Source organism: Littorina saxatilis, linkage group LG4 (assembly GCF_037325665.1).
Source record: "Littorina saxatilis isolate snail1 linkage group LG4, US_GU_Lsax_2.0, whole genome shotgun sequence".
In the NCBI taxonomy this organism is placed as follows: Eukaryota; Metazoa; Mollusca; class Gastropoda; order Littorinimorpha; family Littorinidae; genus Littorina; species Littorina saxatilis.
In genome coordinates, this window is record NC_090248.1 from 43,122,998 (window position 1) to 43,142,287 (window position 19,290).

The window sequence follows — 19,290 nt, forward strand, 5'->3', positions numbered from 1 at the left end:
GGCCAAAAATGTACGTTTTTGGCCAAAAAAGTGTGTTTTTGGCAAAAAAAGTGAATATTGTCCACCAGCGCCAACCAAACTGGTGGTTTGGGCCAAAACTGGCGTTTTTGGCCAAAACTGGCGTTTTTGGCCAAAACTATACTTTTTTGGCCAAAACTTTGCTTTTTTGGCCAAAACCGCCAGTTTTGGCCAAAAAAGTGTGTTTTGGCCAAAAAAAGTGAATATTGTCCACCAGCGCCAAGCTGCTTGGCGCTGGTGAACAATATTCACTTTTTTGGCCAAAAACGCACTTTTTTGGCCAAAACTGGCGTTTTTGGCCAAAACTATACTTTTTTGGCCAAAACTTTGCTTTTTTGGCCAAAACTGGTGGTTTTGGCCAAAACTGGCGGTTTTGGCCAAAACTGGCGTTTTTGGCCAAAACTATACTTTTTTGGCCAAAACTTTGCTTTTTTGGCCAAAAACGCCAGTTTTGGCCAAAAAAGTGTGTTTTGGGCAAAAAAAGTGAATATTGTCCACCAGCGCCAAGCAGCTTGGCGCTGGTGGACAATTTTCACTTTTTTGGCCAAAACTATAATTTTTTGGCCAAAACTGGCGGTTTTGGCCAAAACTGGCGTTTTTGGCCAAAACTGGCGTTTTTGGCCAAAACTGGCGTTTTTGGCCAAAAGTATACTTTTTTGGCCAAAACTTTGCTTTTTTGGCCAAAACTGGCGTTTTTGGCCAAAAAAATGAATATTGTCTATCAGCGCCAAGGGGTACTCAAAGATTTGGCCAAAAAATGAAGTTTTGGCCAAAACTATTTTTTGGCCAAAACTTTCAATGCAAAAGTTTTGGCCAAAAAAAGATTTGGCCAAATCTAAAACATTTGGCCAAAAAAGTGAAGATTTGGCCAAATGTTTTAGATTTGGCCAAATATTTTTTTGGCCAAAACTTTGCACTTAAAAGTTTTGGCCAAAACATGTTTTTGGCCAAAAACACACTTTTTGGCCAATAATGTACGTTTTTGGCCAAAAAAGTGTGTTTTTGGCCAAAAAAGTGAATATTGTCCACCAGCGCCAAGCATATACATCAGTATGCACACCCCCCCCTCCCCCCAAGTGTAACAGTACAAAACACACCTACAGCTACAGATTCAGCAGTATGTACAACCCCCTCCCCCCCCCCCCCCCCCAGTGTCACTGTGCAGAACACACATACAGCTACAGATTCAGCAGTTAGTATGTACACCCCCCCCCCCCCCCCAAGTGTGTAACAGTGCAAAACACACCACCAGCTACAGATAGATCAGTATGTACACCCCCCCCCCCCACCCCAAGTGTTACAATGCAATACACGTCACACCTACAGCTACAGATACATCAGTATGTACACCCCCCCCCCCCCCCCCCCCCAGTGTAACAGTGCAAACCACACTTACAGCTACAGATTCAGCAGTATGTACTCCACCCCCCCCCCCCCCAGTGTAACAGTGCAAAAATCACCAACAACTACTGCAGTATGTACCCCCCCTCCCCCTACAGCTACAGAAGTATGTTACCCCCCCCCCCCCCTGTAACAGGACAATACACACCTACATCTACAGCAGTATGTACACACACCCCCCCCCCCCCCCCACTGTAACAAGACAAAACACACCTACATCTATATTTACAGCAGTGTGTACAACACCCCCCTCCCCCACTGTAACAGGACAAAACACACCTACATCTACATATACAGAATAAGATACAGCAGTATGTACTCCCCCCCCCCCCCCCCCCCCTCACTGTAACAGCAAAACTAACATTGAGAGCCAAAAAAAACCGAAATCACTTACTCGCTCCATCCGTCGGTTGTCCTCGAGTTGACGTCTGAATCTGATTGTCATTGCCAAGAGCCTGACTCACTGGCTACACAACTATTCTCACCGCCACCACGTGGCACTGGGACCAGCACTCAGATTGAGATCCCGAGGCGACATTCGTCTCGGATAACATATCATCAATGTGCTGTCCAACATTCCCAAAAATGTCTCTTCTTTCGATATTAACTTGAACTAAGAAAACAAATAAAATTCGCTCACGCGGGAAAGCAGCAGCCATTTGCACACTCAATCTTGTTTACCGTAAGGAAAGCTATTTGAATATTTCAAGTAAATGATGGCGTATTTTTAAAATGTAAAACTCATGATTTGAGCTCATGCTGTATTTGATTGCAAATATGCAAATAAAACTTACAATTAATTATCCTACTCCTATGTGAAAAAGTCAACAAATATGAATAATTTAGTTTCGCATTTGCATGGTCAGTCTCATAATGTCACGCCGTTGCTGGACCGACGCTTGAACAGGGGACGTAACAAATGTTAAAATAATGATCATCAATTTGTTATCTCCCGTAACTCTGCATAATTTTATCGACAGCAACATTGCGTCGGGCCGATGTCGGGGTTTATTACGTACATTTATACACAGTCAAACGGTATCGGCGCGACAACGGACGACGACACACGACATATGACGACGTCACCCGACTGAAATCGTCAGTCGGCCGACGAAAGCTTGCTAGCTGGGTTATTTTAAGTTCGGGATATAGAAGGCCTATCTAGACTTACACAATCAATACCAGCTTTTTGCTGATCAGGGCTGGTATGCAACAGTCGAGGTGAGAGACTTTAGTCCAGGATACCCGCAATGCAGTTTATACGGGTGTATAACGAGAAAATGACTCCCACGAGATTTTTACGCCGGAGTAAAAAAATTTCGTGCGAAAATGTTACTCCCTTTACGAAAAAAGCACTCCCCCATTACACGAGAACATTACTCCCCACGACAGGTGAGTTCCGAGTAAACATTTCGTACACAAATGTTACTCCCCTGACGAATAAAAAAAACTAATAAATTACTTCACCCTAACACGAGCAATTTAACTTCCCATGCCAGGTGTACGAAATTTATACTCCCTTGTCCCCTGTTAGTCTTGGTAGTGGAAGGGGTGGAGGGAGGGTAGCGCGACATTCGTTTGCGCGAGATCACATATTGGCATTATCCCTTCGCATCCCATTTTAGCGTACGAGATTTTTACTGGAAGTGAAACAAATGGGGAGTAAAAATTTAGTGGAGGGAGTAATTTTTTCGTGCCTTGGGGAGTTCTTTTCTCGTACGAAAAATGTACTCGGAGTAAAAATTTCGTACGAAGTTTTTACTCCGGAGTAAATTTTTAGTGGAGTAAAAATTTCGTGTTACACCGGTCTTAACTTAGTCTCGAAACTCGTCTCCTGGATACTGGCCTAGAAAACTACATTGTGCAAGCTTTGTCGTCTGAGTATCTACCTTCAGCCAGTACGAGCAAAGATAGCAGGAAGCACATAAAACGTTTTTAAACAGAGAAAAAGTTGTAATGTTGCAGAACATAAAGCAGAAAAGAACAGAAAAAATATCAAGATTTCAATTTGTATAGTCCATCAATCAATCAATATGAGGCTTATATCGCGCGTATTCCGTGGGTACAGTTCTAAGCGCAGGGATTTTTTAAAAAAAATTTTTAGTTTATTTTATGCAATTTATATCGCGCACATATTCAAGGCGCAGGGATTTATTTATGCCGTGTGAGATGGAATTTGTTTACACAATACATCACGCATTCATATCGGCCAGCAGATCGCAGGCATTTAGGCGCATATCCTACTTTTCACGGCCTATTATTCCAAGTCACACGGGTATTTTGGTGGACATTTTTATCTATGCCTATACAATTTTGCCAGGAAAGACCCTTTTGTCAATCGTGGGATCTTTAACGTGCACACCCCAATGTAGTGTACACATAGTACAAAGCTCGGCGTAGAAATTAACAATATAATCAACCATGCAAATGCAATGTCCATTTTCCACAATCTGAATAACTGGTACTGAACCATCACCCCTACCCCCATATAAAGTTAACTCATTAAAAGGAAGGTGATAGGGTGGAAGGGGGGGGGGGTATGGTATATACCGAGGAGGATGTTAAACAAAACTCAGATGTAAACAGCGAACATGTCTGATGTCAAACAGAGCCAGCAATGGGTGAATTCAGAGCAATATGTAATCCTGTGAAGAAGTGTGCACATATTACATAAAGACCTTATCATGTCATTCATATTCTACACACTGGTTTAGCAACATCCGTCGTATTCTCTGTGCGTATCCACCCAAGCTCTGTGTCAACAACATTGCCCCGTTTCTATCTTTCACATATAGATATACGAAACGCCATTCGTATATAACTGAGAGACGGGGAGAGAAAGAGAAAGAGATGGAGAGATAGAGGCAAAAAAATGCCGGACGGAGCGATTACAGGAAAATCGCCTTCTATTCAAACTTGTCTTATAGCGACAGTCTGTAAAGAGATTACAAATTGTTTAGTTATCAATATACCCTATTTCCCAAGGTTAATTTATAAGCCTTTTGCTTTGCAAAAGCTGGTGGATTGTAAGACACACGCATGCATATACGCACGCACGATCGCACGCACGATCGCACGCACACACGTTTATCTTTTTTCTAGCTGGCAAGTAACTAAAACCAAAGAAATAACCGGTACTATAGATGCAGCACTATCAGATAAATATAGCCAAACACAAGTAGCAACCCTCCCCCCCCCGCCCCCCCCCCCCTCCCCGACATTTCTATCTAAACATTAATTGGGGGGGGGGGGAGGGGGCTAACTGACACTGGAGAGGCATCAGTAATAGACAGAAAAACTTAAACACGAAGACCAACCCCTCAGACACCATCCCCCCTACCACCCCCCCCCCCCCCCCCGCCCTGCCCTATACTCCCCTCCGCCAGTACACACCCACACATAACCTACCCGTCACCCCTCCTCCAACCAGACAATTTATGGTGAATTAATTAGCTTATTATGTACACTGATATAGCTTCTAGCACGCGACAGACAGTAGGGGGCGAGGCATGTGATACGAATATAAGCCTTCTGTTGGGTTTGCGCATATATCTACACAGAAGGAGACTCTGTGACCCTAGTGAGCGTGCCATGACGGCAACATGCACAAAAGAATAGATATATTCAAAAACTGGTTTTGCTGCATATGCTTACAGGTTATACTCGCCTCAAAAGCTCTGATCACTATCACACACAATACGCGTTAAGAGTAAACACAGAATGTCACGCTGCGGTCGAGACTCTTTTAATGTCTTTCTTGTGTCTAACGTTTGTTCACTTATTCTGTTTTATTTTTTAAACTTTATTTTCGGGCTATTGTTTTGTCGGAATAAGCGTCTTAGATGGTTGATGGTACATGGGTGTGGGGAAAAAAACCTGTGCAGTTGCTGCACCGACGTACACAGCAAGACACACGCAGGTTCGTGACTTACTCAAAGCAGGCAAACGGTATGTATATAAAAGCCTTTAAGGCTAGCACAAGGCAGCTAGATGTATACATGTATACACATTTGCAATTCACCTCAGTACAACGAACCATGGCCATGTATCTCCTCTTCATTGGGATGGCAGTCAAATTATAACGGTCATGCATGCTTAAAGTCAGTATAATATTGTCTCAACAGAAAGCAAAAATATTTATTAGGATTGAAGAAAATATACACTTAGCTTCTTCACTTAGTATTTGATAAGGAACAACCGCATCTTTCTAGTCTAGATATCAACATAAGTGTGGCGTCATTACTCTGCTGAAGCCATGCTACGTAATGTTATTTTGAACCTACACAGCACTGCTTTGAAGCTTCTTTTACACGTATATTGATGAGACTAGATGAATACCCGCTTCGCCGGGAAGAAGTAGAGCCGAATACCCGGCTTCGCTGAGAGCACGTGTTGAAAATTCTCATCGACCAGGTTGTGTCCGGGGTCTACCTGAATATGCCCACCAAATTTGAAGCAGATCCATCGAGAACTTTGGCCGTGCATCGCGAATACACACACACACACACACACACACACACACACACACACACACACACACACACACACACACACACACAGACAGACACAAGTCGTATATATATATATAGATATAGAAGGGATGAGGCCCAAAAAAAGAAGTTGTATGTTTCTGGTCACCCGACCCTACCTAGTTTTTTCCAGCCGACCCTAGACTTTTTTGTTTTTGTTGCATTTGTAAAAAAAAAAAGCGTCAAAACGAAAGTAACAGACGGCAGACGACACAAGGGGGATAACCCCGCATCCCTTTTGTCTCATTTGTTTTGTAATGTGTTGTCTTTCTCTTTTTATAGAAAGTCCAGTCTCTTTGCGTCACTGTATAGTTGTTTTTTTCTACCCTGACCCCAAAAAAAACCGGCACGGTTGGCTTAGTGGTAAGGCGTCCGCCCCGTGATCGGGAGGTCGTGGGTTCGAACCCCGGCCGGGTCATACCTAAGAATTTAAAATTGGCAATCTAGTGGCTGCTCCGCCTGGCGTCTGGCATTATGGGGTTAGTGCTAGGACTGGTTGGTCCGGTGTCAGAATAATGGGGAAGCAGAACAAGACCGAATATACATTTGCGAACAAGACCGAATATACATATGCGCCTAAGGTCGAATGAAAGTGTTTATACATTTGCGGATAAGACCGAATATACATTTTGCCTAAGACCGAATGTACATTTGCGGACAAAACCGAATATACATTGCATCGGTGGGTAGAAAATATACGTTGCCGCCTAAGACCGAATGTACATTTGCGGACAAGACCGAATATACATTGCAGCGGTGGGTAGAAAATATACGTTGCAGCCTAAGACCGAATATACATTTGCGGACAAGACCGAATATACTTTGTCGCCTAAGGTCGAAAATACATTTCTGGCACGTGTTCGGGATGTCCTAGGAGTGTTCAAGGCTTGGTGTATGATGCACTTCAAGCTACCTTTCATACCCGTCCACCTTCATCCAAAGTTCTGACAGAGAGACATAACTTCGTGGATTTATGTTTTTCTGAGCTACTTTATGACTTATGTCTGATTCGATCGCATGCGGTCTATTTAATGTATTTTTTTTAAACTTTCCATTATTATACTGTACAAGAGAGAGAGAGAGAGAGAGAGAGAGAGAGAGAGAGAGAAAGAGAGAGACAGAGAGAGACAGAGAGAGAGACAAAGAGAGAGAGACAGAGAGAGACAGAGAGACAGAGAGAGAGAAAGAGAGAGAGAGAGAGATTTATGTTTTACAGTATAAATTCAATAAATGATCATTCATTATTTCATACCTTCCTATTGGTTTGGTATTGGACGAATCCATTTTAATCTAGGATCTATTTTAACCATGCGCGTTTATTAGCAATACGAAAACGTGCGCTTATCGGATAAACTGTGATCTTAGTTTCTATCGGCCTTAGGCAAAATGTATATTTTCGACCTTGTGCGCAAGTGTATATTCGGTCTTAGGCGACAATGTATATTCGGTCTTAGGCAAAATGTATATTTTCGACCTTAGGCGCAAGTGTATATTCGGTGTTGGGCGACAATGTACATTCGGTCTTAGGCAAAATGTATATTTTCGACCTTAGGCGCAAGTGTATATTCGGTGTTAGGCGACGATGTATATTCGGTCTTCTGCACAATGTATATTTTCGACCTTAGGCGACAATGTATATTTTCGGCCTTAGGCACGTATGTATATTCGGTCTTATTCATGTTACCCAGAATAATGTGACTGGGTGAGACATGAAGGCTGTGCTGCGACTTCTGTCTTGCGTGTGGCGCACGTTATATGTCAAAGCAGCACCGCCCTGATATGGCCCTTCGTGGTCGGCTGGGCGTTAAGCAAACAAACAAACAAACAAACAAACAAACAAACAAAACACACACAAAAAATCTCTACCTACCTACCCTATTTTTTGTAGCCATGTTACCAGAAACGTACAACTTTTTTTTGTTGGCCTGATGACAAAATGTCTGATTTTACGTACCATCACCTCCCCCCATGATCCATACTCTACGCCGATCATGGTGAAAGTCCTTCTAATCTAGCGATACTCTTGTAATATACTCAAAAGCTGTCGACGTCAGACTTTACCGTCAATGAGCTCAGTCCAAAAATAAACCCCACCCCACAATGAAAACATGATTGGCTGAGCATCGTTGACGTCACAAAGGGACGATTGACGTCACATGGTTGACGTCACAAAGGGACGATGACGTAAAAAGGCTAATGACGTACCAGAAGCGCTGTCGGACTCCACAGTCATGATGATGTTCCACGCATTACGCATCAAGGTGACGGCCTCCGCGTGAGTAAGGTTTGTGAAGTCTGTGCCGTTCACGTCGATAATGCGGTCACCCACGTTCAGACCCTGTAAACACACAGTTAGTTTTACTCATAAGAAAGGGACATATCGACATCGTAGTGAAAGTTTAGCGTAACTCGTTTTAAACATCTTTTCAGGAGAAGGACACAGCTGATGATTTTTATTGTGAAATAGTGTTTATATAATCCTTCCTGGTATGGATAGAAAGATGAAAGAATGTTAAATCATGTATTGTCAATCGTATTTAAGAGAATATTTCTCACGGAGAATGATATACTTTAGCCTGAAGCACAAAAACATCAAAATCGCCAAGAATCGAGTTACGCCTAAATTCTGCGACGACATCGATATGCAGACCTGTATTATATGTCTAGAGTCATTCGTATCGCTTCACTCCTAGCTTTCAGTCATATGCCTCTTCCTTGTCAGATTGCCTGACTCCAAGGTGACCGTCACGGTAGAAAGTACACTACAGGTTTTACAGTGTTTCATATCATCAAGACAAATGAGATATCTCCTTGTCATACTTGTTTTTAATCCTCCACATTTCTGTCCCTCAGTAAGTTCAACTCTATCTGTTTTTGTCATCCCACGAGTAACCGAAAACTACGTCAAAGGCAAAACAAAATAAATCGCGTAAAGCGAAATTATTACATTTAGTCCAGCTATGGACCTCACAGAATGAAACTGAATGTGCTACATATTTTTGTCACCAAGACTAGTAGGCCAAGAAAGCGCTGGCACGCTGGCTGGCCGAAGACCAAGACGGATCACGCTTGTCTCAGCAAAGCCAACGAACGTACGTAGTACCTAAGTAATCTTTTTTTTTTTTTTAAAGGCATATGTACGCGCTCCCGTGTTTACAAAGTGTAGTTTGCCCATAATCGATGTCAAACGCACCATAAGACCATGTAATGACGATATGTCGCCATGCGCGGACCATATACATGCATTACAGCTTGTTTTAGAGTCTCAAAAACTTTGGATGTAAACAAAGACGCGGAGTTATTTCCCTTGCGTCAACGCTACCTCTGTTGGCAAATCTATAAATAGGACGATCCAGATCAAAATGAAAATTAACATATCTCAACATTGAAGGGGTCCTAGACCACAATATTTTGCAGGGAACTTAATTTAGCATGTCTCCAGCTGTTGGTAAAGCAATTAGCGTGTATAGTCATCGAGTACATATGGCTTTAAATTGTGAACACCATTTTAGAGTAAACATAACATATCTATACATTTTTGGATTCATAATGTGTAGCTTATTTTTTAACCTCATAAATTAAACGTTCCAATGACACACCATTTTTGCTTTTTTATTATCACAATGTCAATTTTTGTTTGTCTCTTCGCTCACCTCTTGTTCAGCCTGACAGCCTGCCTCTATGACGTAGACGAGGATGGGAGTGCCGTACTCCTTGCCTCCCTTGATGCCGACTCCCAGACTACCGTCGCTCCTCCTGGCCAGCAGGATTCGCTTCTGGTGCAGCGCGATGCCTGGGCCCCCCTGCAGGGGATCCACGAAGCTGCCCCGATGGTTCTTCAGCGCCAGGGACTGGAAGGAACCGCTCAGGATCTTCAGCGGCCCCGAGTTCATGATCCCGATGCTTTGTCTCTGTGCGGACAGAGCAAAGACGGTGGGGATGATTGAAATCAGAGCCTCCAAAGGAAATTGTCAAGGACGGACCACCTGGCCAGAGAGGACAACCCCCGACACAAAACTTTGGGGAACTGTGGAAGACCTGCGCCGAACCTGTGAGTTTCTGCGTTCAACAGGCCTGAGATTATCAGGACACAACCGTCGAACGCTGAAGAAGAAGAAGAAGTCAAGGACTGAACAGGCCCTGAGAGTGCAAAGAGACACAGGACATACATTGCCTGTTTAATCACAAGTGACTCTATTTAGATCTCCCTCAGAGTCCTTTAGAACAGCAGACTTTTTTTTTTTTTTTTGGGGGGGGGGGGGGTTAAACAGGTGAATTATTCAACAATTTACAGATCTATACTAAACACATTGAGCATGTTTAGAATCAACAACAAGCTATAAGCTTATAGTGGTGATCCTAAAAGAAGAAACACACATACACATGGCAATATCTTGCGGCGAGACTTTAACATATATATTGCTCTCTGAACCAAAAATAAGCATATCAAGATGGAATGTGATTGCTGAGTGCTGCTTCAGGAAAGGGTGCTCGTCATTGGCTAGCATGAGAACGGGATAAGGAAGAAACTTAACAGTGATTGAGATCATGCTTGGAATAGGGGGGGGGGGGGGGGGGGGGGGTAATTGTCACTTCTTTAACAACGCAGAAGAGAGAGGAAAGGTAGGAAGCAACTGAAGTCTTGTTGGCAAAGCATCTCACATTGGTAGTGGAGGTTCTCTGTGACTGTGACGGTTGTTGGGAGGAGGGGCGGGGTGGGCGCTGCAGGGTGGAGGGAGCGGACCCGGAGGGTGTGGTCACTGTTCGGCTGGACACGCTGCCCCTGCCGTTACCATGGCGACTGACGTCATCTTGTTCACTGTAGAACCCGCTCTCCCCTCCCTGCACTGACGTAGTGTCTTGTCGTGGCTCTGACGTCAGTGTGCCATTGGTCTGAAAGGACGAAAGAGAAATTTGTTTGATACGCTTTGTGTCAAAAACAGAACAGGAACGTTCACAGGAGAATAGCAAACCGTATCTTAAAATATACACACTGGTAGTTTGCATTATATGACAATAAAATCGTAAAATTGAAGAAAAAAAAAGAATTCTGTACCCACTAAAAGGACAGCACAAATGATAAGTCAAAATTGTTCGCCTATGGAGGCTTCTTTAAGACTGACACAAATACAAAAAGGTACCCAAAAGCAAAAGTAAAAGCAAAAGCAAAAACAAGAAGCACAGCCCGAACAAAAATGAACGAAAAAAAGATTGAGGGAAACACAAAGAGAAGTTATAATCCTATGTCATTTAACTCACCATGGCAGGATAAGAGTTCTTCTCGAAGGTCTTGTTGGCCACGAGGTACTGCCCGGAGGCGTCTCTAGCGATGACCTTGGACCCGTCAGTGACTTGGTGCGGCGTGAAGTACCTCAGGAATGTGTGATACTTGGGGAAGCTGAGCGTGCACAGCTTCTGGAAATCCCTGCGGAGAGGCTCCGTGGGCAGATGCTGGGCGAGCTCGACGAGAAGCATGAGGCGTTCCGTGCTGGTGATGAGAGGTCTGAGGGACGTGCAGAGCGAGGGCACGGAGCGCGTTACTCTGAAGTGCTGCAACGTCTGCTTGAAGATCCACAGTTCGTCTTCTGATAGGAGCTGCTCTGCTAGGTTCTTCAGCACCAGCTCGCCGCTACCTGTTAAAGCAAGAAACGAAACAATTTTTTTTAAATTCTGCAACGTTTGCTTGAAGATCCACAGCTCGTCTTCTGATAGGAGCTGCTCTGCTAGGTTCTTCAGCACCAGCTCGCTGCTACCTGTTAAAGCAAGAAACGAAACAAATTGTTTAAAACTCTGCAACGTCTGCTTGAAGATCAACAGCTTGTCTTCTGATAGGAGCTGCTCTGCTAGGTTCTTTAGCACCAGCTCGCCGCTACCTGTGGAAACAGGAGGGAAAAATAATATGTTTGTGTGTGTTTTGCTAGGTTATCCCTGCATGTGCAAGTTTAACACTAAAAGACTGTTAATGTACTCTGCCAGGTTCTTCAGCGCCAGCTCGCCGCTACCTGTGTTAAGAAAAAAAGGAGGGAACAAATTGTTTGCGTATGTTTTGCAAGGTTCTTAATGACTAATTTCATCCCTGCCTATGCAAGTTTAACAGAAAAAGAGTGTGTTCTGCCAGGTTCCTAATCACCAACTCACCGCTACCTGTGTCAGCAAGGAACGAAAGACATAATATGTTTGTGAATGTTTTGGTATGTTCTTAATAACTAATTTCGTCCCTGCCTCTGCAAGTTAAACAGAAAATGACTGTTAGTGTGTTATGCCAGGTTCCTTATCGCTAACTCACAGCTACCTTGGGTTTTGAGACATGAACAGACTAAGTGTGCTCTGCTAGGTTCTTCGGCACTAGCTCACCGCTACCCGTACAAGCAAGACGCAAACAAAAGACGCTTGTGATTGGTCCGCCAAGTTCTCCCCCCTCCCTCCCCCCCCCCCCCCCCCCCCCCCCCGACCAACCGACACCCTCTTCTTTTTTCTCTTCTGTAGATTCTTCTGTTCTTATTTAGTTCCCCATTCCTTCAATTTGTTCTTCTGGTTTATTTTTGTTATGTCCGCCATTATGAACATGTGTGTAATTTAGTATTGTTCTGGTCACACAATATAAGCCTTTGCTTGAGTGCGTGTCCTAGTTGTATGTTTGGAACTGTTTCATGCGAAGAATTCTGAATAAAATCTTGTTTAAACCAAGTCTGGCAGGTTAAGTATGACTAACTCCATCGGTGTCTGGACATCGGTGCACAGGACAAGGCTAGCTAATAACAGTAATACGAGAATTTACAACGCGCACATATATCTCACCACAAGGCGACTCAAGGCGCACTCATACACACTCTTTCGCATTAACAACTCAAACACACTCATATACGCTTATGCATAAATTACATGAAGATGACAAGGCAACAACACAAACAGAGACACGGCACTCAAAAGTAAGCATGAAAAAGAAAAGAAAATGTCAAATAATAATTATGTACATGGCTATTTACAACTGCTCTGATTTAGGCTTGCGGGTGAGGTAGGTGGGGGGGGGGGGGTGGGGGGGGGAGGGGGTGTAGCGGGGCACTGTAGTGCTAAAACCTAATCTGAACGATGAATCTGGGTACCATAGCGATGGCTTGGTAATATTCATTCAAGGAAGTCTCAGCCTGGCTGATAAAATCTCACAAACAATTCAAATATAAATACGTGTACCTGTACATGTTTGCATGAGAAGAACCAATGTGCAGTGGTAAACAGGGAAAAAAACCATGGGCAATCTGTGGATCCTCTTTTGGTTTACAGCAACAAACAAATGAATTGATATGATTTATGATCAAAAGTTATCAATACTCAAATAAACAAAAACGGGTTTCTCTCAAAGTACTGGTTCTTTTGGCTTGAAGACATACATGTCCCCTGAATGGTTGTCGTTACTTACTTGAGGAGTTGCGCCCAAGACTGGCGTCACGGGACAGACGCATGGAAGGGGCAGAGATGGCAGGCATGATGACGTCACTTCTGATGACGTCAGGCCCAGACCAACTTTTGAGCAGATCTCGCCGAAAGCGGTTGTCCTCTCTCCAGGTATTGGTGCTAGCGCCTCTGCGTACGACTTGCCGCAGAACCTGCAAAAATACATTAATGTGTTATTTTTATTGAGTGAAACCGACGGGCGTAGTGGTCCAGCGGGTAAGACGTCGGCCTCACACCCGCAAGGTTGAGTGTTGGAATCCAGTCCGTGCGTGATGGGTTAAAGGTGAAGATTTTCCCGATCTCCCAGGTCAACTTATGTGCAGACACGCTAATTGTGCCTTATACCCCTTCGTGTGTACACACAAGCACAAGACCAAGTGCGCACGCACAAGATCCTGTTATCCATATCAGCAGAGTTCGTTGGGTTATAGAAACACGAAAATACCAAGCATGCATCCCCCGAAAGCGGTGGTATTCCTTCGGTCTAAAACTAGTACAAGAAAACGAAAACCTAATGGGACAATGAATGATAGACAACCACACTCGGAGAAGTTGTAATGTTGATTATTGACAACCAAAGACTGACTACACATTATTCTCCAGAACAAAACTGACCTCCGTAAATCCTCCATATCGCACAGAACTTGGTACAGTAATCCGAAACATCTTGGACTGAATCTGTCGTTTGCTGCCTGTCATTTTCTCTATCAAATATGATATATCACCTAGAGCACAAAGTCATCGATAAGCTGCACACTTCCACCAATCACGAGCAGGATTTGACGATCAACGTAATCCCTTTGGAGACGAGAATGTTGTTTTGAAACACTTCAGAATGACGTGTGAATGACAAAGCTAAGGAAGCCTCATCGACGGACATAGTCCAGGTACTAGGTACAAGCTCACGCAAAATTCTTAATTTTCTGTTACGACTTATTGGAGTCGCTTTAAAATGTCACACACTCTGGTTTCTCGAAAATGCGATTTTTTCCGAAGCTCTATTTGTGTCACTCTTGAAGAGTTCAAATATCGTTCATAATGTTTCCAATCATGAATGTGATCACTTAAAACAAATCAGACGAGAAATCTGCGACAAAATGCCATCATTCCTGCAGATACTTTTTGAGAAACATTGAATGAGCAGACATTTACTCGAACTAACATTTGAAGCTAGACCCCAGAAAGAAGAAGTGGACACGGGAAAACCGAAGCGCACACTAAAGTGCAGCTGCGATACACGACCTCAGAAATAAACCAACTCCCTTTTCACATTGTAATTCACATTGAAAATCTTGCAGCTTGGCTGCATCGGAGCCCTGACTGACTCGTTCTGCAACTATATATCTACACTGGTATACCCGGCTAATTTTCAAAAGCGATAAGTGTTACGGTACAGCCGTTTTTAATAGCAAAATTCGCAACTCATACGTCAGCTATGACGCCTAGTCAGAAATGAGGAGTTCTATTTGATTAAGAGTTCACGTGTGTGTCGCCATCAATAAGAGACGGGTAGGTAGGCATGTGAGCTAGATATATAGGGGTATAGGGAGATAGGGGTGGCCATTTCGAGAGAGAGAGAGAGAGAGAGAGAGAGAGAGAGAGAGAGAGAGAGAGAGAGATATAGGGGTAGGGAGATAGATGGTGGCCATTTCAATGCAGCCAGTGTTCATGATGTTTAAACGGGTGGGCGGGTGTTGAGCGTGAAGAGTGATGATTAATATGGAAAAGAAAACATACACACACAGGATGGTGATCATTTGAGTACGGCTATTCTGGGTTCAGTTAAACGAACCACTTCAACACTTTCGGACTTTCAATGAAAGGAACAGTACTAGTACTAGTCCGTCCCGTGTAAAATTCGGCTAGATCCGGCTGGTCAGGCTTCTACGTGAAATAAGACAATCACTTCGCTGGGACACATCGCTGGGACACATCGCTGGGACACATCGCTGGGACACATACCAACAAGCAACAGACTGGATGCGCTCTGTGCAGAGAGATAGTTGTGTTATGAATTAATGTCTTAACGGGCACCAGCGACAATCTCTGAAATCAATTAGTAAAGCAAATTCTCACTCGATCTGCACAGGAAGAATAAAATCAGGATGTCGAATTTCTGTTTGTGACTAAATGGAGGGGTAGTGCCATCCCATGTAAAAGCTGAGATAATGCGCACAGTAGTTACCACGGAAGATCAATCAATCAATCAATCAATATGAGGCTTATATCGCGCGTACTCCGTGGGTACAGTTCTAAGCGCAGGGATTTTAAAAAAAAATTAAATTTTTTTTTATGCAATAAGGAAGAGTGTGCCTTTAAAGACTCACATCAACACTATAGAAGTCTGACAGTAACAACATATGTTTTACAGCCAGCATCCCTCCCACTCTATTCCCGCATCCGTGAGTCAGAGAATGAGAGCTGGATGTTGGCTGCGTCTATTCATTTTACTTTTCAATCTATACAGCTTCGTGTTCAAAAGAAATCAATTACAAATGAAAAGCTGCCACGGATGCCATAGTTAATTTCGGACATCTATTTGTGTTCAAAGGCACGGTCCTGCCCGAGTCAATTCGCCTTCTGAGATCTGACCAGGCTTTTACAGGCAATCACTTCACTTGGACACATACCAAAAACCAAAAGTCTAGACACTTTCGGTGCAAAGTGTGAATTTTAATATGATTTTGTTTTTAAACATCTACAAGTGCCAACTTGGGAAATTAATTCAGAACCTGCAAAAATACAATAATATGTTATTTCCATCTGGTGAAACTTTTTGTGTGTGTAAGAAAATGATCCATAATTAGAGGACAAATGCACCATAAAGGATATTAACTCATCAACAACAACAACAACAACAAAATGATAACTCTGCACACGATGTTGAATTGGTATATGTGTCCAAGTGAAGGCAGGATCTTATCCCACGTAAAACTTAGCCTGGCCATGTCTGAGATAGTGGGCAGAAGGATAAGGATAAGGTTAAGGTTAAGATTTCTTTTTTGTTATATAGTAGGGCCTACTGTGAGGTTACCCTCAAGGAAATTCGGGCAGCTTTCTCACTGGAGAAAGGGAGCTACCATAAATACATTACCAGGGTTTAGCCTGGGAGAAAAGGGCAATGGGACATGTGTCCCCCTCAACCAAATTCCGATGGGACATAGTTGAAGGCAAGAAGCGCCAAACAGGCCTGTACGCGTTTAGACCAAAGATGCAAAATGGTGCAATGTGGTGCCATCTGAGAATTAGCCGCTATATCGTGTTATCTCTGTATGTGTGTGTGTGTGTGTGTGTATGTGTGTGTGTGTGTGTGTGAGTGTGTGTGTGTGTGTGTGTGTGTGTGTGTGTGTGTGTGTGTGTGTGTGTGTGTGTGTGTGTGTGTGTGTGTGTGTGTGTGTGTCTGTAATCTGATGTAAAGCGTACATTTGGTGGCGCAGTGGTACGTAATCTCAATGCGCCCTTTGACGCACTGAAGAGAATTGTGATGGGACATTTTTAGATGTAATGCGCCAATGGCGCAGGGCGCACTAGTACATGAAACCCTGCATTACGGCGTACCCATGTTTATGTTATCACCAGAAGAAGTGTGTCGATCTTTAAGAACCAGGTATCACTCCTCACCCACACGTCTGTGTCGGACTGATTCAGTGAGCGTGAAAAGGATACAGTGTAGTACTTTTACCTATTTTCCTTTTCAATCTACAGCCGGCTAAAAGTTTTGAAGCAATTATTTCTAAATTGGACACAAAATAGCCACAAATACCACCGACGATTCAATTATGTACTTTAAGGCTTTGAACCAGACCTGAACACTCATAACAAGGTCTACCTAAAAATAAAATAGATTATATCGTAAATGATTGCTTGCCTTTCATTCTGTGTTCATGTCTGAATGCGTAAGAACAATGCAAGGAATGTCCAGAGAGGTATGTGGGAGGTGTTTCTATAACCTGACTGTTATATAGTGCTATATGTTTTATGTAAAATCAATGTCTTGTTTGTATTATTGTTATGTACCACCCCTGAATTTCTCTATGAGATAATAAAGTATTCTTATTCTTATTCTTATTCTTAAAATATTTCGTGAATATGGTAATGACTGGCTGATTGCTGTTCATTAAGAGACATTTTCAACAAGCTCCGATTGTGAGTTGTTGACTTACACATACCCACAAGTATGCACGTGCACAAAGAAACAAGCACCCACACATGTACTCTTGTTTTATACGATTTGTCAGGACATCTGAAAATACATGTAATATGATGTCAGTGGGGTTTAACCAATGAGAAAATCAGCATTTTAATTACGCTTTCACAATTAAAGTGATCTGCAGTCTTCGATTCAAATGGTAAATCCATCTTTTAATCGTCCACATCTTTTAATGTGTACACGCAAGCACGAGACCAAGTGCGCACGGAAAAGATCCTGTTATCCATGTCGGAGTTCGGTGGGTTATGGAATCACTAAAATACCCAGCATGCCTACTCAACGAAAGCGGAGTGAAGCTGACTATGCTATCAGAGTATAGTTTGGGGAACCCAAATGGGAAAACGAGCTCACACGTAACCAGAAAATTCTGGAACGCTGAAGAAGAAGAATCGTCCAGAGAGGTCAAGCATGCAGCGTCGACTGAAAAGAACTGGACTATAGGGTTGTCTTTTTGCATGTTGATCGTGTCATTTCTTTTTCATCTCAGGATTTGTTGTTGTTGTTGTTGTTGTTGTTGTTGTTGTTGTTGTTTTTACTGTTACTGCTGCTCCTAATGCTGCTGTTACTGCAACCGCTACTTTTGTTGGTGTTGTTGTTACTTTCTGAACGTTTGAAATCATGTGTTTCTTTTCAGTCAAAACATTTGTTTAATACCTTGATTGTCGCGATAAAAAGCACAGATAGCACGTTTAAAGGATACGCGAGCTTTCAACAGGGCAGGCCAGTCACTTTAAAGCAACTTCAACTGACAGAGAAAAATAGCCTGAATAGTGTTTACACCAGCAACAAATTTAAAAGAAGACATTTACACAAAACAAACACGCAGGACAAGTAATTTCAGCTGCAGACAAAAGCTTTTTGATAGTTGTATGAAAAAGGATCGATGAAAAGTACAGAGAAAGAAGGGTATTGAGCAAGGGAGATAAGCGGGAAAAAAAGGCTATGTCTGATAAGAAGTAAAAGGGTACAAGTGGGAGCAGAAAAAGGGAGACTATCTACGATCACAGGTATATGATCTACAAGTTCGCATCCCCCTTCACTGGCTCTGTCGACGCCCGTTTGTAACAGCTTGCTTCCTTTTCTATAAGATTGGTTGGTTCAAACTGAACATCATTGTTTGTTGGTTTAAACTTGTTCTTTATTTCTGAACTCAAAATTCTTATACTTTTTCGTTTTAATTAATTCCAAAGGTTTTGAGTGATGTAATGGAGATCAAATTTATCAAAGGGTTGCATAATTATTGAGCACTTCCAGTGAACGATTTCCAAGAATTAAACTCTTTTTGTTGTTGTAACATCGGTTTTTAGGAAAAACCCAATGGGCAATGGTATCACCGCGCGTAGACTGCATGTACTGGTCGTAAACTACTTCTAATTATAATATACTTGTGATACGATTGAAAACGAAGCGCGAAAATTGTGGGGGAAACAAATTGAAATGCAGGAGAGGGCGAGAAAAATAGTGTCATCTCAGTTGAAAGGTGGGGAGGGTCAACTGCATGTCACTCAGCCATCAAAGCAAACTGTGTGTCACAGACCCTTCCTTTCATGACAGGTAAATGGGCAAGATAGGTGCCGGTGTAACACGAAATTTGTACTCCACGAGAAATTTACTCCGGAGTAAAAATTTCGTACGAAATTCTTACTCCGAGTACACCTTTCGTACGAGAAAAGAACTCCC

At 42.9% G+C, this 19,290-nt stretch overlaps 1 protein-coding gene and 1 long non-coding RNA gene across 2 annotated transcripts in view; one reads left to right on the forward strand and one right to left on the reverse strand.

Annotated features, from left to right (window-relative positions):
• Window positions 1-14,700, reverse strand: part of LOC138964789 (uncharacterized) — a 34,585-nt gene extending 19,885 nt beyond the window's left edge. The window contains exons 1-6 of the mRNA XM_070336836.1: window positions 14,016-14,700; window positions 13,366-13,552; window positions 11,208-11,581; window positions 10,611-10,841; window positions 9,602-9,859; window positions 8,154-8,286 (exon numbers count right to left, since the gene is read on the reverse strand). Of these exons, the coding sequence (XP_070192937.1) occupies window positions 8,154-8,286; window positions 9,602-9,859; window positions 10,611-10,841; window positions 11,208-11,581; window positions 13,366-13,552; window positions 14,016-14,099 (1,267 nt within the window). The 5' untranslated portion in view covers window positions 14,100-14,700. The remainder of the gene's footprint in view (window positions 1-8,153; window positions 8,287-9,601; window positions 9,860-10,610; window positions 10,842-11,207; window positions 11,582-13,365; window positions 13,553-14,015) is intronic.
• Window positions 1-19,290, forward strand: part of LOC138964809 (uncharacterized) — a 172,502-nt gene that overhangs the window by 99,418 nt on the left and 53,794 nt on the right. The gene's annotated exons all lie outside the window — the stretch shown is intronic.